The 26200-nt window shown below is 44.2% G+C and overlaps 1 protein-coding gene across 1 annotated transcript in view; it reads right to left on the bottom strand.

Annotated features, from left to right (window-relative positions):
* NUP93 (nucleoporin 93) overlaps positions 1-24088 on the bottom strand; it is a 104004-nt gene extending 79916 nt beyond the window's left edge. Inside the window, exons 1-2 of the mRNA XM_047078431.1 lie at positions 24012-24088; positions 4644-4836 (exon numbers count right to left, since the gene is read on the bottom strand). Of these exons, the coding sequence (XP_046934387.1) occupies positions 4644-4822 (179 nt within the window). The 5' untranslated portion in view covers positions 4823-4836; positions 24012-24088. The remainder of the gene's footprint in view (positions 1-4643; positions 4837-24011) is intronic.
* Between the last annotated feature and the right edge of the window lie 2112 nt (positions 24089-26200).

The following is a 26200-nucleotide window of genomic DNA, read 5'->3' as shown; positions in this document are numbered from 1 at the left end:
CATCGTCTCTGGAGATACAGCTATTCAGATCTTCTGTTCATTTTTAAATTGGGTTGTGTTTTTATTGTGTTGTAAGTTTTTAACAATATTCTGGATACAAGTCCCTTGTCAGATAAATAATTTGCAAATATTTTCTCCCATTCTGTGGGTTTTCTTTCTTGTGTCCTTTGAAGTACAAAATTTTTTAATTTTGATGAAGTTCAATTTACCTATTTTTTAATCGGTCGCTTGTGCTTTTGGTTTCCTATCTAACAAGGCTCTGCCTAACCTAGGGTCAGAAAGATTTAGACCTATGTTTCCCTCTAAGAGTTTTAAAGCTTTAGCTCTTTACATTTAGGTCTGTATTCCATTTAGAGTTAAGGTGTCCAACTTCATTCTTTTATATATAGATACTCAGTTGTCCCAGCATTATTTGTTGAAAAAAACACTAGATGCTCTTGGCACTCTTGTTGAAAATCAGCTGATCATAGACACATGGGTTTATTTCTGGATTCATAATTCTATTCAACTGTCTGTCCTTAATGCCAGTACCACATGGTGTCGATTACGGTAGTTTTGTCTGAAGTTACAAAATTGAAACTATAAGCCTTCCAACTTTCTTCTGCCTTTTAAAAATCTGGCCACTCTAGGTCTCTTGTATTTCCACATGGATTATAGGATCAACTTGTCAATTTCTGCAAAAAAAGCCAGCTGGGATTCTGATAAGGACTGCACTGAATCTGCAGATCAATTTTGAAAGTATTAACATCTTAATAATATTAAGTCTTCCAATTCATGAACACTGAGTGTCTTTACCTGCTTTCTTAAATAAGTAAGAGTACTGTACATATTTCTCCACCTTATTTTCTATTTTACTTGGCAATATCTCCTGGACTCATTCCATAGTAGTGTACATTCTCATCCTTCTGTACTACTGAAAAGTACTCCATTACGAAGACATACCACATCTATCCAACCAGTTCCCTATGGACGGATGCTTCAGTCATTTCCAATTTTTGCTATCACAAATAATGCCACAATGAATATTGCTGGGCACACGTCTTTCATAGTTTTGCCAGTGTATCTTTGGGATGGACCCTGGAAGGGGGACTGCTGGAAGAGGGACTGCCAAATTCTGTCCCACAAGTGCCATATCTCCACCCGCGGTATGTGGGAATGTGCCCAATGCCTAGGCAATTTTAAGGTGTACAAGGGTTGACAGCCTTGACATGGAAAACCTAGCTATTAGAATAGTCCAAAGAGAAAGGTCCCATCTGAGGGGGTAGCACCCACAGGAACTGTCCAGTCACAGGCAGAAGCCTTGTGGGGAAAGGGAGATGACTGAAAACTGAGGAAAGGAGCAGGGCATCTAGGGTAACAAGCGGCTTTACAAATAAAGGCTGTACCAGAAACTTCTAGCTTGTAAGGCTAGAAAATCCAAAGGCTCCCTGCCTTATACCTGCCCCAATTTCCGCAAACCAGGCAGCTTCTCCTGAGCAAAGAACCACAGAGGCTGGAGTCAAACACTCTAGTCCCAGAAGAGGAGGACAAAAGGTGTTCTAGGAGCACACGGGGAATAGAAACAAAGTCAGGAGGCCTGGGTTCAAGTTTTACCTGTCACTACTGCCTGAAAATCTTAGACACATCAGTTTTCCAAGCTTCATTTTCTTCCTGTCAAATGTCAAGACAAATCTCTGCCTCTCTCACCTCTCAGGCTCGTGACCATCAGCCAGGAGAACGCCTATGACAATTCTTTGGGAACTGAAAAGTGCCACAGGAATGGGAGAGATTCGTACTGACCAAGCTGCATTTGAATTCTGGCTTGGCCCTTGCTATCTGACGTTTCTCAATTATAAAACAGAGATAATAAACACTTATTTCACAGGGCTATTTTAAGAAGAAATTATATAACGCATGTAAAGTGGTTGGCACAATGCCTGACAAAGAGCAAGTGCTCAAAAAGGTTGCTTAGTGGTATTACCTCAAGTAAATTTATAATTTACTGAGAAACTGTGGGCACATAAATGTGCATCTATGCTTTGCATGAACATGGAGAGAAGTGTGAAAGAATAAGCAAATTAATAACCCTGGTTACTCTGGGGATAAAGTTAAGGACAGAGAGTGATTGCTGGCTTTCTCTTTGTACAACTCTAAGTTGTTTGGCTTCTGAATCTGACTGGAAAAATCCAGTGAGGCATCTCTGATGGGAAAGGAGGGGGGATGAGATTGAAAATGGGTACCCAGGGAGGGCTTCACAGATACTGACGATATCTATGTCTTCACCGTGCAACGTGCAATTCATTTTATTATTATTTACACGAGGAGTCAGCAAACTTATCCTGTAAAAGGCAGACAGTAAATATTTCAGGCTCTGCAGGCCATACGGTCTCTGTCATAACCACTCAACTCTGCTACTGTAGCACAAAAGCAGCACAGACAATACATAAATAAGTGTGGCCATGTTCCAGTAAGACTTTAACAGGCAGCGCGCTGGATCTGGCTCATGGATCACAGGCTGACAACCCCTGATTTACACCTTTATGCGTGTTATGCATATTCTTTGTGCGTGAAGAAATTTAACAATTTAAAAATATCAAACACACATGCAAAAAAGCTTTCAAATCTGTTCCCTGAAATGAAAAATCCAACAAAGTATATTTAAACAAATGAATTCAGCACAGAACAATTCAATCTTAAATCTACAATTTAATCTGAACTAAAATCTTAAAGACACATTTTCTTTCAAAATTTATTTCATGTAAGAAAATGTTTCCTACTCAGTTCTCTTCTCTGCCTTCACCCTGTACTAAAATATTCACATCACACTTTATGTCTGCCTATCAAGGTGGAAAAATACAGTCATCAGCCCTTTGGTTTCTTTTTAAGCACCTGCCCCACCCTATACCCATTCTTTCAATGTTCCAACTTCCTCCTCCCTAAAATAATGAATTTAAGGTAGAAAGAGATGAGGAAGAATGGAAATTTACAAGAAAGAGAGCATGACTGATAATTGTTACCAAGAAAACATTTTCCCTTTTTGCTCTTAATAGGCTGTGAAGCTGATGCAATTAAATTATAACTATAGCAACTCAGCTGGCATCACGGTCTTTTCGCTCCCGCAGCATCCCTGCACACAAGCACAGAGCCTGCGTGCTCAAGACTGAGGGTAACGGCAGGCGATCAGCAGCAACAGTAAGGAGCCTGCAAGGAGGGCAAGTAAGCAGATCTGTCTAAAGGCTGGCGGGGGTGTTGGCAAACAGTGCAGAAGAGCACCTGGCTGGATGGTAAAATATTCCTGCCAGAGTTCTTCTGACTTGCCTTTACCAAAACCAATGGAATCAAAACTAACCAGCATTTTAAATAAAAATTCTGGGAGACCTACAGAATCTCCACAAAGTCCTTACTAACTCAGCGGAGCAGCCGAAGCACTCAGCTTTCAAGATTAGTTGGGAGAAGAATGTAGCACTTATACTCACTCCTGTGACATTTGTTACAAACCCAAAATAACATCCTCATGGAAACATCAGTCCTTGGGTCTTTCTCAAGTTCAAACAATGAAGACCGAACAGACGATTAACGATTTCCCACATCGCCCACACAGAATCTCAGTGATTTTCCAGACCCACCAAGGTCACAAGTAATAGCACCCCTCCATCCCCCCATGGCCCTTCCATCAAGGCTCTGGAGTCAGCCTTACTGGATTTGAATCCTGGCTCAACACTCACCAGGTCTGTGAACTGACAGTTACCTGCCCTCTCTGAGCCCTAGCTGCTCAACTGTAATGAGGGGACAAGAGCCCTAATATTCGTTGAGAGGATTAAGTAAAATTTCTGACACAAGTAATCAGGAAACCACAGTTCTTATGGAAAGCAGCAAAGTTTTGTTTTGTTTTGTTCTTCCTGTCTCCCCAAATTACAAGCTCCTTGAGGGCAAGAACCACATGTAATTCATGGCCGTAGCGCCTGAAGTGGCCCAGGACTGGCTGGTGGTGCCCCAACCCCCGACTGTGCAATCAACAGCCTGGCGGATGCCGTGTGGCAGCAGGAGCCACTGGCTGGACAGCCAGTCAGCACTTTTCTTCAGCTGCACTCTCTTGGGCCCGCCTACTTTCCTGTTCTATGGGCAACTGGCAGGCACTGCACGTGCAAGGCCTTGCAGAAGCAGCTGTTGGGGTTGCCAACAATGACCAGAAAGAATCACCCCTCACTCGAATGGCTTTTTGTCACTGACAGCCCATCAATTTCTTCTGAGTGCTCTCAAAAAGTCTGCTCATCTCGGAGTGCTCCCTGGCTTTGAAGGGAACACTTATCTGTGTAACGGCATTTACTAACTACGGGAGCCGGTCATAAATACGACCCCGTGGTCAGCAAACCCAATCAGGAACTACTGAAACGGGCTTCTGTGTGATAAAACTCTTCACCTTTTCCCATCCTAATCATCTCTGCCTGTGATACGGGACCATGGCTTGGTCAGGCAGACAGGCTGGAAAACCTGGGGCAGGGAGACAGAGCAAGGCTGCTGACTTGTTTACAAAACCTCTTGAATTCCCGAGAATCTGGCTTGTGTCTGTCATTTACAGACTGCATCCTAATTCAAGGAAGGAAAGAATCGGATCCTGCCCCTGAGCCACCCAGGAGCTGTGCTGCCTCCCCACCAGTACTCACGCCTTGACATCTGCTGTCTCCTGGGACGTGCGTGTGAGGGTGCGGGAACGCAGGCGCTCGCCCGCCTGCTGGATCTCCTGGAGGTTCCGTTCCACATGGGGAAGCTCTGAGATGCCCTCAGTCTCCGCAGCAAGCTGTTCAGCTTGCTGAAGGAGCTCACCAAACCCCTCAGTATCCATTGGAGATGCAGATCCTAGATGGGGGAGGAAAGAGACCTAAATCAAGGGAAAGACAGGCTTCGAATGCTGCCTGAGTCTGTTACAAGCTAAACGGAACACGAGGACTTTTTGTAAACAGACAAGGAGACAGCTCATCAACAAGCAGGATTTGTTCCTGAACAGAGCCCAAGAACAGGCCTGACAGAGAAAATGAGTCAGACTGTGAAGAAATAGATCATTTCTGTGCATATTGACAGCCCCAAGATTGATTTCTGCCACGAGAACAAATGCAAAGATACCGAGCTACAGAACAGAATTCCTGCCTCCTTCCACAGACTCAAAGCCAACAAGGAAATGGAACCACGGTGGCCCCCGCTGGGAAGGCTAAAGAACAATCACGCTGGCACCTCCTATTCCTCCACCTGTCTTAGAAAAACCCCACCATCCACAGACGGCAGGGCAATTTATGAGGCCCTTATATCATATGATTCTCAACAACTCTACGAGGCTCCTGAGTAGACAGGAGAAGCAAGGCCAGTCCACACAGAGCTCAGTTCGGTGCCCTGAGCACTCTCAGCTGCAGTGTGGCTGGACGAACACAGGAACACAGGTCTCCTGACTAATCCCGTGTCGTTCTCACACACCTGTTCCTCCACTAACCTAAAAGACAGTCTTAAAATTCATGTTCAAGAGTCCATTCACACATTCTTTCACTTACGAGGTTACTGAGAGCAGAGATCCATGTCTGCTGGTGATAGATGATATTCAGGATATTAGACTCCATTGTTACAGTACCTACTACTTTTAGAAATGCCACTGTTACTAATAATTGTGTTAATATAAATAGCAGCTGGCTTCTAGATCACAAATATTATTAACAAGACCACCTGTTTGTCCAGCAGTTGACAGAGAAAAAGTCCTATGAACAGTGTTACTATTTAATGGATATTACACCTTTATAAATCTTATACATACTGTACATCCCTTGCGTAAGATTCTTGAACAAGAGCATGTTTTTAACTCCTACTGCTATTTGTATCAACAGAACGTAAACAGTATCACTATCATTAAAAAAAAAACTTACACTGCTAAAAGACTGACAAAATTATTTATTAGAAAATATCTTTAGGGGCGCCTGGGGGCTCAGTCGGTTGGACATCCAACTTCAGCTCAGGTCATGGTCTCGCAGTCCGTGAGTTTGAGCCCCACATGGGCTCTGCGCTGACAGCTCGGAGCCTACAGCCTGCTTCGGATTCTGTGTCTCCCTCTCTCTCTGCTCCTCCCCCACTCATGCTCTGTCTCTCTCTGTCTCTCAAAAATGAATAAACGTTAAATTTTTTTTTTCAATCTTTAAACAGTAGCCTTTGTTGATCATACTTTTCTTCTTTGTTTTAAACCCATGGCTTTCACCGAACCTTTGAAATGCCACTAGTCTAGAATGGTAGTTACAACGGTAACGTAATATATAATTATATCTAAGCTATGAAGCACAGGTTAATGTTAAAAAGGCATGGTTATCACCATAAATCCACAGGAGGAAAATGAGCATTTCTTTCTTAAATGGACATTAAAGGATATTAAATTTATAGGCAAAGGCACAAGGTTAAAACAAATATGGCTCAGTTGGGGTAAACATAAAAACACTTCGGTATTCTTTAATCTTTAGGCAAAAAGTCATATACATGCTAACTCTTTTTCCTAAAGTTTCTAGATAACCATTGTTTTGTTTTGAACCAATGAAGTGAGGCTGTAATTGGCCATCTCTACCTGTGGGAAAATGGGGATGGCAGAACAAGGGGATGGCAGAACTTTCTTCTGTTCTCGGGGACAGAAGAAAGAAACAAGAGTATTTTTTTTTTAATTTTTTTTTTCAACGTTTATTTATTTTTGGGACAGAGAGAGACAGAGCATGAACGGGGGAGGGGCAGAGAGAGAGGGAGACACAGAATCGGAAACAGGCTCCAGGCTCTGAGCCATCAGCCCAGAGCCCGACGCGGGGCTCGAACTCACGGACCGCGAGATCGTGACCTGGCTGAAGTCGGACGCTTAACCGACTGCGCCACCCAGGCGCCCCAAGAGTATTTTTTTTTAAATATATATTTATTTATTTTGAAAGAGAGAGAGAGGGGCAGACAGAGGGAGAGAGAATCCCAAGCAGGCTCCGCACTGTCAGCACAGAGCCTATGCTGGGGCTCAATTTCACGAATCGTTGAGATCATGACCTGAGCTGAAATCAAGAGTCAGACACTTAATCGACTGAGCCACCCAGGTGCCCCTGAAATGAGTACTTTTAAACAACGGCTCCTGTCTGATAGAGAAACGTTTTTCCTCAGAAACCAACAGGGCCAATGACATTCTACTAACTAGCAGAAACATGGTCGCTCACCAGAAAGGGAAAAGAAAAGTAATATGCCGCCAATTCCCCCCACCCCTTTTTACTCTAAGATAAAAATAATTCGTCTAACAGAGCCAAGGAGTAGGAAATACTTTTTTTCTTTCATAAGGAAAATCTTGTAGCTCCTTTAATAAAGAACTGAATGAAACAAACTTTTCTAAGTTTAAGACAGAAGGAAAAGGGGTACCTGGGTGGCTCAGCTGGTTAAGTGTCCTATTTCAGCTCGGGTCATGATCTTGCAGTCAGGCTCTATACTGACAGCCCAGAGCCTGGAGCCTGCTTCAGATTCTGTGTCTGCCTCTCTTTCTCTCTCTCCCTCCTCTGCTTGTGTTCGCTCTCTCTCTCTCAGAAAATGAATAAATATTTCAAAAGAAACGAATAAAAAAGGAAAAAAACAGGAAAAATACATCTAACATTTTGCATCCACGTCGGACAAATTCAGACAAAGGAAACGCTCAACTTCTCAAATGACGTGCCCCTACAAAGACGTAGAATGATGGATATGAGTGTAAATAATAAATGCAAAATAAATTCACATTTTACTTTAATATGGCCCCAAAAATAAGACTTTTAAAAGTTAATAGAATTATTTGACCATGATAAACTAAAAGCTGAATCTCTAAAAGCACCATCTTAAACTTAATATGTCTAAAGCTGAGCTCTAATCTCTTGTCAACAAAACGCGCTCCTTGGCCTTCTCTGGGTGGAGCCACCACTACTCAGCTGCTTGGGCCAAAATCTTTGAAGGCCTCCATGACTCATCCAGGCCAACAAAGCCTTTCAAGTCTACCCACAAAATGCACCCAGAATCTACCTCATCCCACCACCTGCACCCATTCAAGTCACTATCACCTCTTCCCTGGCCTCCCTGCTTCAGCCCTTGCCTCCTACAGTCTAGTTGATCCTTTCAAAGTCAGGCCACATCCTTCCTTTGCTTAAACCTTTTGTACAAAGTGAAGCCCTACAGAAGCAGCCTCCCTTCCTCTTACCTTCCAGACTTATCTCCAGCCCTGTCCCCCTTTCCTTTCCTGGGCTCCAGTCCCCCTGGGGCCCCTGTGCTACTCCCCCAACGGGTCAAGCACATTCCTGCCCTAGAGCCTTTCTACCCCTTGTTTCCTCTATCTAGAATGCTCCTCTCCCAGATTCACTCCTGACTGACTCCCTGTCTCTCTGTTTCAGCTCAACTGTCACCTGGCCTTTGATGCCAACCTGGAACAAAATATTTAGGAGCGCAAGCTGCAACTGTCCCTAGCACTCCCCCATCTGACTGTCACCCCTGCTAGAACATAAGCTGCACAAGGACAGGGATTCTGTGTGTTTTGTTCTCTAATGAATCCCAAGCTTCTAGAACAGCACCTGGCACATAGTAGGTGCTCATTTGTGGAATGAATAGTTTTATTCTTCCATTTGTGGAGAGTCTGTTCTTCTTGAAGGCTTCCTGCACTCTCCTGCCAAATCAGCACCCACTGGCAAGCAAAGACCAGAGCAAAAACATTCCCTTCCGACTACCAACTGATACTTAACATTTCTGAGGCTGCACAGCATAAGGCAGTGACAGTATAAATGCCAGGAATTCAGATCACACTTGGTCCAGACTGGTACTTTCCCTCTAAATACCCAGACAAAAACCAGTGGAATTTTAGAAGAAACAGCTCAGTTTTCAGGTGAACAGAATTCCAAACCAGAAGAATAAATATATAGAAAAAATATCATTATTCAACTTCAGAGCTGAAAATAAGCTTGTTCCACGTCTGTCTGAGAGAAAAGACCTATATATTTAATGCCATATTTGGGAAAAACTGGATCTATCCTGCATTATAACTCAACCAGTGGATATTAATTTATAAAAACGTTATGAGGGCTTCCAAATCTATACTGCGATGTAGTCATCATCCCATCCCATTTCATTAAAAATTTTTAATTCACAATTAATATCATAAATATAAGAAAAACTTTATCTCTTCCACAAAACAAATATCAAGTTAGCCATAAAATAAGTGCGTTAAACCAACCAAATATCCATTTTGACTCAAGATACTGAACGATGATCAAGCAAATAACCTTACTAACCTTGTCCAAGAGAGAACTGGGGGTAGGAAGGGACAAAGTCCAAGCTTTATGTTGGGAAATCTGGCCAAGACACATGCAGAGACTGGATGCCAGCTGTATCCTTGGTGAGGTATGGAAGAGGGAGACAGGAAAATGCCACACAGAGGACCCACGGAAGTGGAACGTCGAACAGTCAAGGCAGCAAAATTGGGGCTGGATGGGAAACGGCCAGCAAGGACAAAGCCGCAACACCAGGGCGCCTCTGTCAGCAATGACTGAGCCTGATCAGGAGAGGAATTTGGAAACACTGACAGGTGCTTCAGAAAGCATCGCAGGATACCAGGGCCCTGAGCATCAAACCTCTCCCATGCTTCGTAGCAGAAGTCTTCCTGAGTCTCCACAGACCTCCTCAGACACCGGCAACCAAAAGTTTTAAAATGAAAGGCTACCTTATCACTGCTATTAGAAAGCAAGACTGGTTACTCTTGGGGAGGGGGGGAGGGGGAGACAGAAGGGAGGCTTCTGAGAGGCTAATTTTCTGGTTTTTTTAAGCTGAGTGCTGCTTAACAGTGTGTTCACTTTGAGAAAATTCACTGAGCTGGACTCATGATTCGTGTACTTTTCAGACTGTGTATCATACTTCAATAAAAAAGTTACTCCCAAAATGAAAGACAATAACCCAAGGCTTTTCAGAGGCCACAGTAGGGCACCCCACTATACTAGAAGAATGCTCTTAGTGCAAAGTCCCTGTAATCCAGATCTCTTCACCACACCTAGAGGATGCTGAAAAAATTAAGCAGAGGAAAAAATTAGAGCCCACAGCTTTATAGACAGCTCTTCCCTACAGGTGAAATCAAGGGCTGAGCGGACTTCCATCTCAAATTAGTCAGCACTCACCTGTCACTCGCTGCCCAAAAACTGTCCCCTTCTGGACACATACACATCCTTTAGCGAGAGGGAAAAAAAAATCCCCAAATTGCTTACAGGATGAGATGAACTAAATAAAAAGGCAGAGCAAAAATGCATCAAATAATTTCAGTTTATTTGCTACTAAGATGTGTCTTAATTATGAAAAATATGGTGATTTTTACAATCGCAATATAACCATGTTAAATATTTAATCAAGCCAGAAAAGAGTAGTGTAGTATAATAAAAAATTTATTTGGTCTTTGTCTCAGTTCCTGGCACAAAGCTCCTAAAACCCTTGGAATATCCTGAGATTGGGAGTCTTTGCAACTCACAAGGAGCTCCACCTGAACACACTTGAGCTTATGTTAATGAGGTGACTTGGGGATGGGGCATCCTGGACAGCCTTGGGATGGGGCTAGTCACCAGAAAGACCAAACGATTAGAGGGCTGGAACTCTCAGCCCCGGCCACTCTACAAAAACTCTTGAACGATGAGATCTGCTGAGCTTCTGGGTTGGTGACCACATGCTTGGAGGGTGGTGCCTGGCTGGCAGTTCCATAGGGACAGAAGCTCCTGTACTCAGGGGCCCTTCCAGACCCCACCCTAAGTATCTATCAGGGTGTCCATCCGTATCCTTTATAATAAACTTGTAAACACGTAAGTAAATGTTTCTCTGAGCTCTGTGAGCCCCTCTGGCAAATTAGTCGAACCTGAGGAGAGGGTCGCGGGAACCCCAGATCTAGAGCCGGCAGGTCAGAAGCACATGTAGCAACCTGGCTTCGCGACTGGCTTCCGAAAGAGGGGGATGGGAGGTGGGCACGGTTCTGTGGGACTGGACCCTTAACTGGTGGGATCTGCCGCTATCTCCAGGTACACGGTGCCAGAAGTGAGTTAAACTGTAACAGCCAGCTGGTGCGCAGGCAATCTGAAAATTGCCTGATGTGTGGAAAACCCACACACTGGGTGTCAAAAGTGAAGCGCTGTGGTGGTGAAGTAGAGTAGTGTGACAGCGAAGGAAACACACGAAGGGTATTTTTCCCTTCCAAATGGATAATTAAATATTCAAACTGCTCAACACTTCTAGACCATTTTAAATCAGTATTCTCAGAGTGGCCCCTTCAGGATTCTGCAGATGGTCTGATTCTCAGTTTCTTACAGTATTCATGCTTATTGTATTAAAATGTCTACACATCTGTTTTCTGATATTAATTATTAGTTCATTAGTGTCTTTTCTTCTAAAGCATCAGCCACAAGTAGAATGTGCCTTCCCACTTTCCCAGGGCTTTGTGGACCCCCAAGCTGGGGAACCACGGTTTAAAAACCACTGGGTCATCTCAGAGGTGGCTGTGAACCCATGATACTTATAGGACATATTTCCATAAACGAGCACCTCCAGTACCTCAAAGCTGACCGAAAACAAGGGAAAGAGTGAAAGAGCCTCATAGCCATCCATCCTGTCTACCAAACTCTTTTCCAGTTTCTAGTCTTTGAGACTGGTATGCTAGGGCAAGGGTCAGCAAGCTTCTTCTGTAACGGGCCAGACAGCAAATTATTTTAGGCTTTGTGGGCCATTCTCTGTTGCACCTGCACGGCTGGGCTTGAAACTGGATGATAGGTAAACAAATGAGCATGGCCGTGCTCCGATAAAATTTTAATCATGACCACTCAAATATGAATTTCATATAATTTTCACTTGTCATAAAATATTCTTCTTTGGATTTTTTTCCCAACAATTTAAAGATGTAAAAACCCTTTTTAGCTTCTCAGGCCTACACGTTATAGTTTGCCAACCCCTATTTCGCCTAGGTAAATCTGAGCTAGACTTGGTAAGTAAATCCAGGTTCAACGCTTACTGGCTATATGCCCCTGGCACAGCTCCCTCACTAGCAGTGAAAACACTACCGTGTAAAGATTAACACAACAGGCCTGTTGTCATCCCCCTTCCCTCTGTAAGGTGTTTATTTAGACAGCAGATTTGGGGGGAAGAAATCCGTTTTGTAAATGATGAAATCTATCCAGAAAGTGTTCTTCTGACTTAACGCACAGAATGCTAGAGGGAACTCCCTGCCCTTTTCAAGGACAGGGCAACATATCAAACCCATGTGCATTTTCCCTTTTCCTTATCACCCACAATCCAAACAGAACAGTTATCCAAGGAATATGAAGGGGTAACAAAGAGATGAAAAGATAAAGCAAGGGCCTCTGTCTTTGCTTCAGTCTTAAAGGAATCTCTCTCAGTTCGGTGACTGCACAGGGAAATGACACCAACTATTTTCCCTGCAGAATGTCAATACACTCAAGCAGTACTTCTAAGTACTCACTGTGAAATTCTAATCTTACCACACACCCAAATATTATCTCTTTCAACTACAAAGATCTTGGAATCTAAAAAATGCACTTTTAGCCTGCTCTATTTTGCAGATGCTTTGGCGGGGGGGGGGGGGGGGGGGTGTATACTTCAGAGGAAATAACTGGTGCTACTTACACCTCTTTTCTTCTCTTCAAAATATACAATTAACAATGTTACTCCTTTTTGAAAATTATTTTTAAAAGTTTTAATGTGACAGTAAAATAAGTAAAAACACACATATACATATTTAAAACAGAATGGGTAGACAGGAGAAGAGTGGACTCTGAAGCACCTCGTTTGAATCTACAATGTTCGCTTACTGGCTTAAAGTAGGTCGATTTACCCCTGGGATAAAATCCAAATCTTTCCTCTCAATTTCCTCATCTATAAAAAGAGGATGATAATCCCTAACTACTTCAAGGGGTTGATGATACACAGAAAGGATTTTATAAACTCTACTGATTTACATCATTGTAAAATGTTATTTTAGCTTTTATTCCAAAGTTGCCAATTTGGCAACATTTTGTCATTTAATTATAAACATCTCTGCTTCAAAAAAATCTTCTAGTAAATATTTGATACTAAATTATAACTTACTTAAGCACAACTTCATTATCATTCAGTAAGAACTTCTGATAGACAGTTATAATTTTTAAATGTATATTACCCACTATCAAATGTGGTTTTTATTAGAACTTCAAGTTTCCACAATGAAGGTGTGATTCAAAAGAAATCTAGCATTTCATTTCAAGAAGAAATCTTGCCCTCAAACCTTCTTATTAATTGGGCTTAATAGGATTAAAACGAAAGAGAAGTGTGTTCAATATTCAGCACCAAAGATTAATGAGTAAAGCCTCACCCGAGGTATCAAAAGTTTAAGACTGGTGTTGCTTTCCTCTCTTCTTTTGAAAATGTAAACCTTGGTTATCATTCCACTTTTTGCTGTATCGGTCAGCTGTCAATTACAACAACAACCAAAGAGAAAAACTGCATCTTAACAGATACTATTTATTGTTTCAGATGCCTTTAGGAAAAGGATGAAAAAAATCTGTTGTTGGATAATTCTTTCTAGTCCCATGAGACTAAGTAAAAGAGACTTGGATCTCATCATTACTCAGAAGGTAGACTTCTGGAGAAAACAAAGAGCTAAAACAAATTACCCTAGACAGAGTGAAATGAAAGAGCTGGGTGATTCGGGACTAGCACTGGCCTGGCTGACTCAGTGTTTGCAGTAAAGAAGGCACAGTATCAGCTTTCCTGATACATAAAATGCCCCTTGTATTGTTTCATATCCAGTGAGCAAAGAGGAGCAACCTGGCATCATATAAAAACATCAAGTATCCCCCAGGGAAGTTTCTGATAAACTCTCAGCAGTCCAGTGGGCTGTCCAGTGCAATAGCAGAGTAGAAGCTGGGCCTGGAATGGAAGAACTGTGCACTGGCTCTGCCCCACATCAGCCTCTGGCCCTGGGGCTAGCCCTTCCCCCTCTCTGGATTGCAGTCTCATCACCACTGAGGTGATGGGGTTGGCTCAGGTAATTCCTATGAGACTGCTCCTACAAATGTAGAGATTTTAAGTCAGTCTTTTTTTTTTTTTAATGTTTATTTTTGAGAGAGAGAAAAAGCACACAAGCAGGGGAGAGGCAGTGAGAGAGAGGGAGATGAAAGATCCCAAGCAGGCTCCACTCTGTCACCACAGAGTCTGATGCAGGGCTCAAACTCAGGAACCGTGAGATCATGACCTTAGTCGAAGTCAGATGCTTAACCGACTGAGCCACCCAGGCGCCCCTTTAGTCAGTCTCTAAACTCACTTAATGTGTCCTTAGAAGGAGCAGCCTCATTTGAGTGGTGATGGAAATTAATGACACCGGCCACATCTTACAACTGGCATAAGCAGGGAAGATCACCAAATCAGCCTCTAAAAGGTCTTTGGCTCTGGCTTTTTTCTCTAAACCAATGTTTCCCAACTGAGGGCAATTTTGCCTCCCCAGAGGTCACTGGCAATATCTAGAGACATTTCTGGTTGTCACAATTCAGGGAGAAAGGCCACATACCACTGACATCTAGAGGGTACAGGTCGAGGGTGGAGCTAAACATACCACAATACCTAGCACAGCCTCCACAACAAAGAATTATATGGCTCAAATATAATGCCGAGGCTGAGAAACCCTGCTGTAAACCAAGGAAAGCTTATTGTCCTGAAGGCCATGACACCGACATCAAAGTCACTAGGAAACCCTGGAAATACATGTATTCTGTTTTTCTTAATATAAGAAAAGCACTACAGCTTTTATCAGATTCTAATAAAAGTCTGAGCCCTCCACCACCACCAAATAATCTTAAAACATAGAGGAGGGCACCTGTTGGGATGAGCCCTGGGTGTTGTACGGAAACCAATTTGACAATAAATTATATATAAAAAAATAAATAAATAAAATAAAGTTGAATAAATGCTATGTCACTTTAAAAAAACAAAACACACACAAAACAAACGAACAACAAAAAACACCATTGTACAGACAGAAGTATCGCATTTGAGATTTTTATGGCAGCATATTCATACCCTGGTATACCACACAGCAACAGGAAAGACTGAACTACAGCTATGTGGAATACGGATAAATTTTGCCGACACAGTGGTTAACTAAAGCAGCCAGATTTATTTTAAAGAAAAAACACATACTGCACGATTGCATTTACATGGATTTTAAGAACAGAAAAAACTAAATCTACGGTGGTAGAAATCAGAACACTGGCTCTTCTAGGGTGGGGGCACGGGAGTAACCGATTGGAAAGGAGAACACAACTTTCCGGGTGCTATCGACTATAAAGTGCCCCTCCAAAATTCCTATGTTGAAGCCTTAAGACCCAATGTGATGGTATTTGGAGAAGGGACCTTTGGAAGGGAATTAGGTTCAGATGAGGTCATGAAGATGGGGCCCTTATGAAGGGATTAGTGTCTTACTAAAGGACACCAGGGAGCTTGCTTCCTACCCACCCCACCACCACATTCAACCAGGAAAGAACATGTGAGCACACAGTGAGATAGCAGCCATCTAACAACCAGGAAGCAGGTCTTCGCCAGGACCCGACAACGCTGGCACTCTGATCTCAGACTCCCAGCCTCCAGAACTGTGACAAAATAAACTTCTGCTATTTAAGCCACCCAGTTTATGGTATTTTATTATGGCAGCTCACGCTGTAAATGTTCCATATCTCAATATGGTTAGTGGTCACATGATTGGATAAATACGTAAAAATTCACTGAGCTATACACTTAAGATAATTCACAGAAAATTCACAGAAAAGAAACATTACATAGCGAGAAATGTACCTTAGCATTACCTCCAGAAAGCAAAGGGAAGAGTTGGGATTTTCCATTTATACCTCTGTCAGTCTGAATTCTTTTCCATGGCTATATGTGACCTTGTCTAACTTCAAACAACTTGTTAATTTTTTTTTTTAATTTTTAATGTTTATTTCTTTTTGAGAGAGAGAGAGAGACAGAGTGTAAGTGGGGGAGGGGCAGAGAGAGAGGGAGACAAGAATCCAAAGCTGGCTCCAGGCTCTGAGCTGTCGGCACAGAGCCTGCCCGACACAGGGCTCGAACCCACGAGCCTTGAGATCAAGTAAGACACTTAACCGCTTAACTCACTGAGCCACCCAGGTGCCCCAACAACTTGTTCATTTCTAAATTGCTGTACATCCCCTACTTCGGAGCGTCTGTCTCACCAGTGGCCCTGAATCCTCGATGGCAATGACTATCAAATCCACACTCCCACTCTGCGCCCTGCACTCACACTGCAACCCAGAGTTTCCAGGCACTGCCTATGCATTTCCACTCAAGCACGTAACTGTCACATCTGGCACATCTCAAAATGCAGTAAACCCCCCCCCAGCTCCCCCCGCCCAAGACCTGCCCTCCTCATCTCCTTCACTCTGTCCCCTGGCTTCTCTCTCGCTCTCACTCCCTCTCTCTCTGGTTTTAACTCGCCCTTCTCCTTTACATCTGCACATGACTTCAGATGGTTTATATACAGGTACTCTCTGACTTCCAGACTCAGAAACCAAAGAGATGCAGATATATTTTTTGAGAGAAAGCAGACAGGTATTTCTCACTATCCAAACCACTGTTCCTCCCTAACAAAAACTCAGGAAACCAAATACTTTAGATTCAGATGACAAGATAGCCTTCACTCTCCAAATCTGCTATCCCAACTCTCATTACTTAACAAATTTAGATAGCAAAAGGTACTTGCCTTCCTCCCCCAGCTTTATTCAGATATAATTGATACAGAACAACGGGTAAGTTTAAGATCTACAATGTAACATGCGTATCTCTGCCCATATTGGGAGATGACGACCACGATGAAGTTAGTCTAACTGCTGCTTCTATCTTATTCACCATTACAGGAGGCCAGACTTCCACCCTTTTAAATCCAAGTTCTTGAGAGACACCAGGATGTCTTCGAGCCCCTCCCACTCCACTCCCACGTCACTCTGCTTGCTGTGGTTGCCTCAATCTTTCCACCATCACTTTCCCTATGTTGCTCCTGCTCAAAAGCCTCAATGCCTTCCACTCACAGGGATGCAGACGAGGCACTGCTTTTGATTAAACCCTATGTACCAGTTACCCGATTTACTCTGCTCCTAACCATCCTTACATACGCCCTGCTCATGCCATTTTCCCCACCTTCCACTGTACCCCTGAGCTCCAGCCAGCCCCTCCACTCTCCGGTGAGGCGCCTTTGGGCAAGTTAATTACTCTTGCTAGGCCCCATCTGTGAAATGGAAAAAGAGCTATATCTTCTTCACAGGCCACATAATAACCACGCAATAATCCTCAGCTATTATTTTTACCACCAATTCAAGTCCTACCTACCAAATGGTTTTCCTAAATATCCATCCCACAAAAATCTCCTCTCACCTAAATTCTGTTCATTTATCTGCCTTACAGATTTCCATGTAGCCAATCCTCAGTTTTGGTGCTCCACAGGGTGTCTGCAGCTGCCTTGTGTCACTGTGGAGCTCTCACAGACCTATTTTTGTCAATATGTGGTTTTTGTTAGTTGTTCTGTTGTTTTTATGCAGAGACAGGCATCAGGACCTCTTAGCTTGCCATTGTGCTGATATCACTCTCCTTCATTTGTTTTATGTTATTGTCTATTTATATCAAGACTCTCCATCTCTTCCAAAAAGCCTAAAGTTTAAAGCATTCTGTAGCTTTACTTTTCTTAACTCCGACAATGTCCTTGAACAGCAGCTAGATTCCCCAACACAGTCACTGACTGACAGAATAAACTTCCACAAACTTTGCCAAGAATATCTAACTGAGATTAGGGAAACAGAAGGGACCCCATGAAAGACTGCTTTTTTGCTGCCTTCATTCTTGCTAAGGCCTGAGCCCCCGCCTTACACGCGTCTTATAGTCCAGACAGTGCATGTCCTCCTTGTGAATGATTTCTTGATTTAATGATTCTTGAGTTAATGATTTCTTCGGAGTCTTCCAGCGCAAGAGACAACATCTAAGGAGTGACCAGCGAGGCTGTTATGTATGTTTTCCAGACCACTGATTTACCAAGACCCTTGGCCCCAGGGCATAAGCGGCTTATAGAGGACACCTAAACACTTGTCCATTTTAACCAGTTCCCAGATGCCTAAAGAAGCACTTACAACGAACGGATCACAATCCTCAGTAAGAACCCCAGCCCCCCAGCATAGATGACACTCCCTCGTCTTTCCTTTCTGAGTCTCCCAGATGCTCCATTTGTATCTGCACTCTGCGTCTTCAGGAAACTCTGCTCTCACTTCCTCTCGGCTCATGTTTGATTTCTATCTGATGGAAAGACAAGAATCCTCTTGGCTGGTCCTGTGGGACCTCCTCTGGGTCCCTGGACCCAGCCAGCCTGACTCCTATTGTTCAAATTCCTATGCTGACCTTGTTGGGTCCACCAAAGTCACAGCCCCATCTTCCTTCATTTAACAAATATTTATTAAGCATCTCCCATGTGCTAGGTACTATCTGTTCAAGGCACTGGGGATGGAGCTGTGGAAAAACCAGACAAGGTTCTGGGACTCAAAACACTTGTGTCTGTTAGGAGACAGACAATTAAAATAAACAAATAGACAAATGATGCCAGGTATTGGTAAGTGCTCACAAGGAGATAAAACAGGGAAATGTGGCAGAATGAGCAGTGGCACTGCTTTAGCTGGGGTGTTCTGCAAAGCTTCTTTAAAAAGGAAACCTTCGGGGGGCGCCTGGGTGGCGCAGTCGGTTAAGCGTCGGACTTCAGCCAGGTCACGATCTCGCGGTCCGTGAGTTCGAGCCCCACGTCAGGCTCTGGGCTGATGGCTCGGAGCCTGGAGCCTGTTTCCGATTCTGTGTCTCCCTCTCTCTCTGCCCCTCCCCCGTTCATGCTCTGTCTCTCTCTGTCCCAAAATAAATAAAAAACGTTGAAAAAAAAAAAAAAAAAAAGGAAACCTTCGGGGGGGCCTAGGTCAATCAGTCGGTTAAGCGTCCGACTCTTGGTTTTGGCTCAGGTCATGATCTCACGGTTCGTGAGTTCAAGCCTCGTGTTGGGCTCTGCGCAGACAGCTGCTGAGCCTGCTTGGGAATCTCTCTCATCCTCTCTGCCCCTCCCTCCCTCACCTGCACTCTCCTCTCTCTCTCAAAGTAAATAAATAAACATTTTTAAAAAAAGGAAACCTGAACAAAGACCTAAATGAAATAAAGGAGTGAGCTATACTGATATCTGGAAGAATGTTCTTGCAAAGGAAACGGCGATTGCAAAAGCTTCAAGGCAAAAGCAAATTTAGCGTATGTGAAGAAGAACAGGAGGCCACATGACTGAAGCACAACATGACAGGGAAAAGTGGTGGGAGAGGGGTTACGGCAGGGGCTCCATGGTGTAGGTTTCACAGCACATGGTAATAAGAACGTCTGATTTTCGTCTGTGTGTGATGGGAACTACCAAAGGGTTAAGCCTTTTCAAAGGCTCATTCCCACTTCTGCACGGAGAACAGACTGCAGGGAGGAAGGGCACAAAGTAAAAACAGGGAGACCAGTCAGGAGGCTGCTCTTACTACCCAGATGTGATACAGGAGAGTGGTATGGACCAGGATGGTAGTGGCGGAAGAGACTGACTCACGTATACATTTTAAGAATAGATTTCGCGTAAATATGAATCACTTATGTAGAGCGTGAGAGAAAAGAAGTCGAACACGATGCCGAGGTTTTAGGCCTAAGTAGGTAACTCAGGAGCATGAATGTGCCACTTACTGAAATGAGAAAGACCAGGAAGGGAACAGATTTAGACATCAGAGAGCCGTTGTGAGGATGACGTTAGATTATGCAGGCAAAGCCCGTGGCGGGGACTTGCACACAGCCAGAGCTCAGGAAATGATGGCTGTCTTTGGCGGCTTCTCCTAGAGTTCAGGTGTCTCCTCTCCTAAGATAATTCCTCATCAGTAGGGGAAACTGGGTGAGGAGTACAGAGAACTCTGTACTAATCTTACATATTTTCTGTAAATCTAAAATTATTCTAAAATTAAAAGATTAAAAACAATTCCTTGGGGTGCCTGCGTGACTCAGTCAGTTAAGCATCCGACTTCAGCTCAGGTCATGATCTTGTGGTCCATGTGTTTGAGCCCCGCATTGGGCTCTGTGCTGACAGCTCAGGGCCTAGAGCCTGCTACGGATTCTGTGTCTCCCTCTTTCTCTCTCTGCCCCTCCCCTACTCATGCGTGTGCACATGCGCTCTTGCTCTCTCTCTCAAAAAATAAACAAACACAAAAACAAACAAATCCTCAATCCCACACGTTCCTCCAGCTCTCACTCTCTCTTCAAAAAAGATGGCCATCCTTTGTCATGCCTCATCCACACATCACCCGCTGCAACCTAACTTCTGCTTGCCTCACTATCTTCCCCATTTCTCTGCAGCCACCACTGACCTAACTGCTAAGTCCAATGGACTTTCAACCCTTCCTCTCAGCCTCTGACACCCTGACCATTCCTTTCTTCCTGAAACACTCTCCTCCCTTGACTTGAAGATGCCACCTTTCCCTGGTTCGCCTCCTGCTCTCCCAGCTTTTCCCTCCCTCAGCCTCCTCTGCTGTGGCTTCTACATCTATCCATCCCTTAAATGCCAAGCTTCTATCCTTGGACCTCCTCTTCCCACACTGTGTATTTCTCTGGATAAGATCCACCTTTGGCCATGGCTTCAACTAGAACCCCTACCAGTGATTATTAATATTTCGAATGGGCACAGACATCTGTGAGTCTAATGTTCGTGTACACATGTGCACATTACAGAACCACACACACACTCTTGAAGATACAATGGCAGGAGGCTCATAGGACCCCTCCTCCAAAAGGCCACCCAAAGACCCCTGAGGACTATCTGGGCCCAGATAAGAACCCTAATTTATCAAAACAAGGGTTTGGTAGAAATTATTCTATGTCCAGGCCAGCTCTCTCCCCTGAACTAGTACCTCCAACTGTCCACCTGACATCTGCACCTGGATGACCCATGGGTGCCTCAAACTACACATGTCCCAAACCAAACTCATCACTTCTCTCTCCTCTTAGCTACCAACACCACCAATTTCTCCTCCTGGGCTCCCAGTCTCTCGGTAAAACTATTAGCATCCAGCAAGTCAGCCAGAAACCACCCGGGAATCACATGAGGGTCGCCTTCCTCTGCTCCTAACATCCAGCCAATATCCAGGTCTACCTCTCAAACCTTTTGCGAAAGGCAATCCTCATCTCTCTCGCCCCCGGTCTGACCCTCAAGCTTTTCTCCTGACTACCTCTTGTTCCTCTAACTCACCCTCCCCTTAGCAAGAAGTCTTTCTGAAATGCTCCCCTGCCTTAATCTCACCAGGGACACCTTCCATCCTCTCCAGGAGGAAATGCATGCATTCTGACACTGTCACTTTTACCATCCACATCTCTCACTCCCCTTCCCCCAAAGATACCCTAGTAAGTCTCTACTCTTGGGGGTGATTCTCACTGTTTCCTCCCTTCGTACTCCTGCATATGCAGCTGCATATTCTGCTATAACACATCCCAAGCCTACACTGTCACATGGGGAACTCCTATGTATCCTGCAAAGTCAGCTAGGGCAGTCCTCCCCATCCCACACCCCTCCCACACTATTCTGAACCTTCTGTTACTGTTCTTCTCTGGTGAAATAGTTGTAATTATTTCTTCCCATGTTTGTCTCCTCTACATGGCAAATTCCTGTAAGGCAGACTGCTCAACTCTGAACCCTCAGCAGCCAAGTTTAGCATTAAATAGGTACCAAATACATGTTTGATGAATTAAAGTGGCTTGTTCCCTGAATACCCCTTGGACCCTCACCTCTGGGTCTCTGATGACCTCTCCCCCTCTTTGGAACATCTGTATTTCTACCTTATTTTCTACTTCAGTCCATCAAGAAACAGATTCAGACACTCAAGCTCACCACTTCTGCAACTGTTCCCACCTCAGGGTCTTGGCACTTGGTATTCCCCTTCCAGGAATGCTCTCGCCCCAGATATCCCCATCACTTCCTCTCTCATTTCAATCTGTTCAGAAATCCTTGTCCTCCTTTTAAAAATAGTCTGATACTACACTCTATATTTGTTTGTTTATTGCTGGCGGTGTCCTCCATAGGAACATCAGTCCAACGAGGGCAGGACTGTTTAATTCATCACTGTATTCCAAGTCTCTAAAGGTGCCAGGAACATTCGTTTATTTAGCATTTATTGAGCACCTACTGCGTGCCAGATCTAGGTGCTGAAGATTATCAGGGAACAAAACAGATAAAAACACTCTGCCCTTCACATTCTGGAAGGGAAAGACAATACACAAGGTGAATAACTAAAATATAATTGCTAAGAAGAACAAGTGAAGCAGAAATGAAGACAGAAACTGGGGAAAGCCTCACTACATGATCCCTGAATAAAAACCTGAAAAAAGTGAGGGAGCAAACCACATGGATATTGAACCCCTAGCAGAAAGGCCCTGAGGTCAAAGCATGTCTGACATCTGGAAAGGGAGAACAGCAGAAAGTGAGAGTGGGAAAGTAACAGTGGGTCAGATTATGTAAAGCCTTATGGCTCACTAGGAGGCATTTGTCTTTAAATAAGACGGAAACTCACTGGAGGGTTTTTGTGTAAAGGAGTGATATGATCTGACCTGCGTTTCAAAAGGATCCTTCTAGCTGCTGTGCTGAAAAATAGGGCATGAATGCAAGGGCAGAAGCAGGGAGACCAGCTGGGAGACTATTTCAATAATCCAGGTGAGAGGTGGTGGTGACTTGGCCCAGGGTGGTAAGCACTGGATGTGGAATGAGAAAGAAAAAGAGCAGTCAAGGGTGACTCAAAGGTTATTGTCTAGATCTTTTATATTACCGAGATAGAAAACAAAAACAAAAACAAAAAGAAGAGCAGTTTGGGAGGGGAGATGATGGGAAGCTTGCTAGGCCTCTCTTGACAGGTGCAGTCTGAGTTCACTAACATCCATCTCGGTAGGGATAGAAAATAGGTAGCTGGGTAGATGTCGAGGGAGAAGCCCCCATTGGAGATACAAATGGAGGATCTGTTAGCCTAATACATAGGTATTTAAAACTATGAGCCTTGAAGAGAAATTCATCATGAATGGAAACTCAAATGTCCCAAATACAAATGCACAAAGAACAGCTGAAAGAAAGAAAAGCTATGATGCCCAAGGACACCCTCTGAGGTTCCGCAGACAGAATACAAAAGGTGATCCTTGCTCATGCTGAAAAGCAATTCGGCCAAAACAAACAACAAAAAAAAAACCCAAATCTCCTTCTCACTTGACAAGGGCAAACCATCGGATCTGTGAAAGGGTGGTCCAAACTCTGACCGAAGGAAGATCCCTGGGGTCCGTCCCGCAATTTTTTAAAGAAACCCAGTAAACTCAGGCATTGCAGCGAGGGCCAAGAAAGTGCAAGCCATCTCCAGGTTCTAATCTCTTGCGTGTCCCTACGTGCGGAGCAGCATTCCCCTGAATGCGGGTACAGCAGACAGGCCAAGGGTGGGGAAAGGCTAACAGGGTCGACACCCCCGCCCTTGGAGGAAGGACAGGGTACATCCCCAGGGGCGAGCACGCAGGCGGAGTGCTGTGGCGGAGAGGGGCGCCGCCCCAACCCAGAGTGGGTTCGCTGTGCACAGGGTGGGGGTGGGGGTGCGGGTGTGGGCGTGACGCGCCGCGGCAGAGCGCCGCAGTAAGGGAGGAGGGGAGTCAGGAGGCCAAAGCTCCGTGTTCAAAAAGAGAGCGGATAGAAGGCACTCCCAGGGCGCTGCCAGACACTATAATGGGGACGGTTCGACAGGGAGATGAGTCGCCGGCGTCAAGCGTGCTCGGCTGCCAGACGGCGAACGGGAAGTGAGAGCAACGTGGCTCCGAGCGTGCGGACCGGACTCCGCCCAGCCTCGGGGCCCCGGGTTGGTTCAAGGACAAGCCCCGAGTGGGAAGGACATAGACACCGACACCCTTACCTGACACTGCAGCAGTCTCAGCAGCTCGGGTCCCGGCTGGAGAACGCGGCCGCCGCTTCTCGCGCCGCTCGCCCGCGCTACCTGATTGGCCGAAGTCGGCCCTCCCAGAAGCCCTCGCGCGGCGCGCCGCCAAATAAACTTTATGGAGACCCGCGGAGGAGAACAAGGACACGGGCGGGGCTGTGGCCGGGGCCTCCGGCTGAGCTGCCACGCCCCCCTAGCCCGTGGCCTTGGCCCTCAGCCTTCCCTCCTGGTTAGAGTTGGCTGAGAGCGAATGCACAATCCCTAGCGCGGGTTTCTAACCGTTTATTGAGCACCATCCTGGTGCCAGGTACTGGGGGCACAGTGGCGCTGGGAGCACAGTGGTGACCACGACAGACAAGATCCTTGCTCTAATGGAGTTGTCGAGCTGGTGGGAGAAACAAAATTACAATAAATACCTGCCAGTTTGTAAGGAGGGCTATGACAAAAAAAAAAAAAAAAAAAAAAAAAAAGCAGGGTAATGAGAATGAGAATGCCTGTTCCGTCCCAAGGCCTCTCTGAAGAGATGCTGTCCGAGCTGAAACACAATGATGAGGAAGGGCTAGTCTTGCAAAGTCTTGGCGGCAGAGCACTCCAAGCAGACGAACAAGAGTGAAAGCTCCATGGGTAAACAAGCTTGATGTGTGCAGAATAGGAATGTAAAATGGTACAGCCCCTTTGGAAAAGAGTATGGAAGTTCCTAAAAAATTAAAAATAGAATTTCCATAGAATCCAGCAGGTCCACCTCTGGGTACATTCCCAAAAGAACTGAAGGTCTCAAAGAGGTGTATGTACACCCATATTCATAGCAGCCAGCATAATTTACAACAAACAAAACATGGAAGCAACTCGAGTGTCCAGCGACAGATGAATAATCAAATGAGGTATATACATACAATGAAATATTATTCAGCCTTAAAAAGGATGAAAATTCTGACATATTCTACAACATAGATAAAATTTGAGGACACACTAATTGATACAAGCCAATTGCAAAAAAAGTAATGCTATGATTCTATTTATACTTATAGTACTTAGAGTAGCCAAAACTATAGAGAGAAAGAAGGATAGGGTGGTTGCCAGGCACTGGATGGAAGGGGAGGAAAATAGTGGGTTCTTGTTTCATGAGTACAGTTTCAGTTTTACGAAGTGAAGAGTTATAGAGATGGATGGTAGTGACGGTTGCACATTATGAAAATATTTAATATCCCTCAACTGTACACTTGAAAATGGTTAAGACAGTATATTTTTTATGTTACGCGTCTTTAACACGAGAATAAAATTTTTGAAAGGCTGCGGAGCACCTGGGACCATCATATATTACTGAAGGGTTGGAAACAGGGACAACCACTTCGGAAAACTCACAAAATATATGAAAGCTAAATACACACGTCCTCCAGGACCCAACAATTTTACATGTGTATATATGTATGTTCATGGGATCCATCTTTCTATTTCCAGCATAAATGTGTAATATTTTTACCAAACGCCATACACAACAAAGTTGATAGCACCCTAACCCAAAAGTGGAAACAGCCAAAATGTCCATTAACAGAAGAATGGATAAATAAATTATGGTACAGATACATAACAAAATACTGCAGTAACTAAGAGAGTGAACATGAATGAATCTCACAGGCATAATGGTAAAAAAGAACCAGACCCAAAAGTAGGACTCCATTTCTTTAAATTTCAAATCAGGCAAAACTAACCTATGGTGACAGATATCAGAATAGTGGTGATTTTGAAGGGCGGAAGGGCTGTTGACTGGGAAGGGAAATGAGAGAATCTTCTGAGGTCTGTTAATGTTCTGTTTCTTAATCTGGGTGCTGAGTGCATGGATGTATTCACTTTTAAAAAATTCATCGAGCTGCACATTTAAGATTTGTGCACTTTACCGCACATATATTATTCATTACACTACAATAAAAAAGTAAAAAATAAGTGAAATATTCTCTATGCTGTGGAATGTTACATGTTTTGCTATCCAGAATTCATAGCACTTCCCCTCCCCCGACTGTTTGCAGTTTGGAACCTTGTTTTATTTCTTGAGATTTGCCCACAATCCCAAGCATGTGGTACTGTGAAGGAAAGCAAGAAATATTTCTTAAATGACAGACAAAATCCAGTGCCAGGATTGCCCCCTATCCTGAACTGCACTGCCAGAG

This window comes from Lynx rufus, unplaced genomic scaffold (assembly GCF_022079265.1).
Source record: "Lynx rufus isolate CCGP_SWC_20201006 ecotype Redwood Valley unplaced genomic scaffold, mLynRuf1.p SCAF_16, whole genome shotgun sequence".
Classification (NCBI taxonomy): domain Eukaryota; kingdom Metazoa; phylum Chordata; class Mammalia; order Carnivora; family Felidae; genus Lynx; species Lynx rufus.
This window is presented reverse-complemented; position numbering and strand designations above follow the sequence as displayed.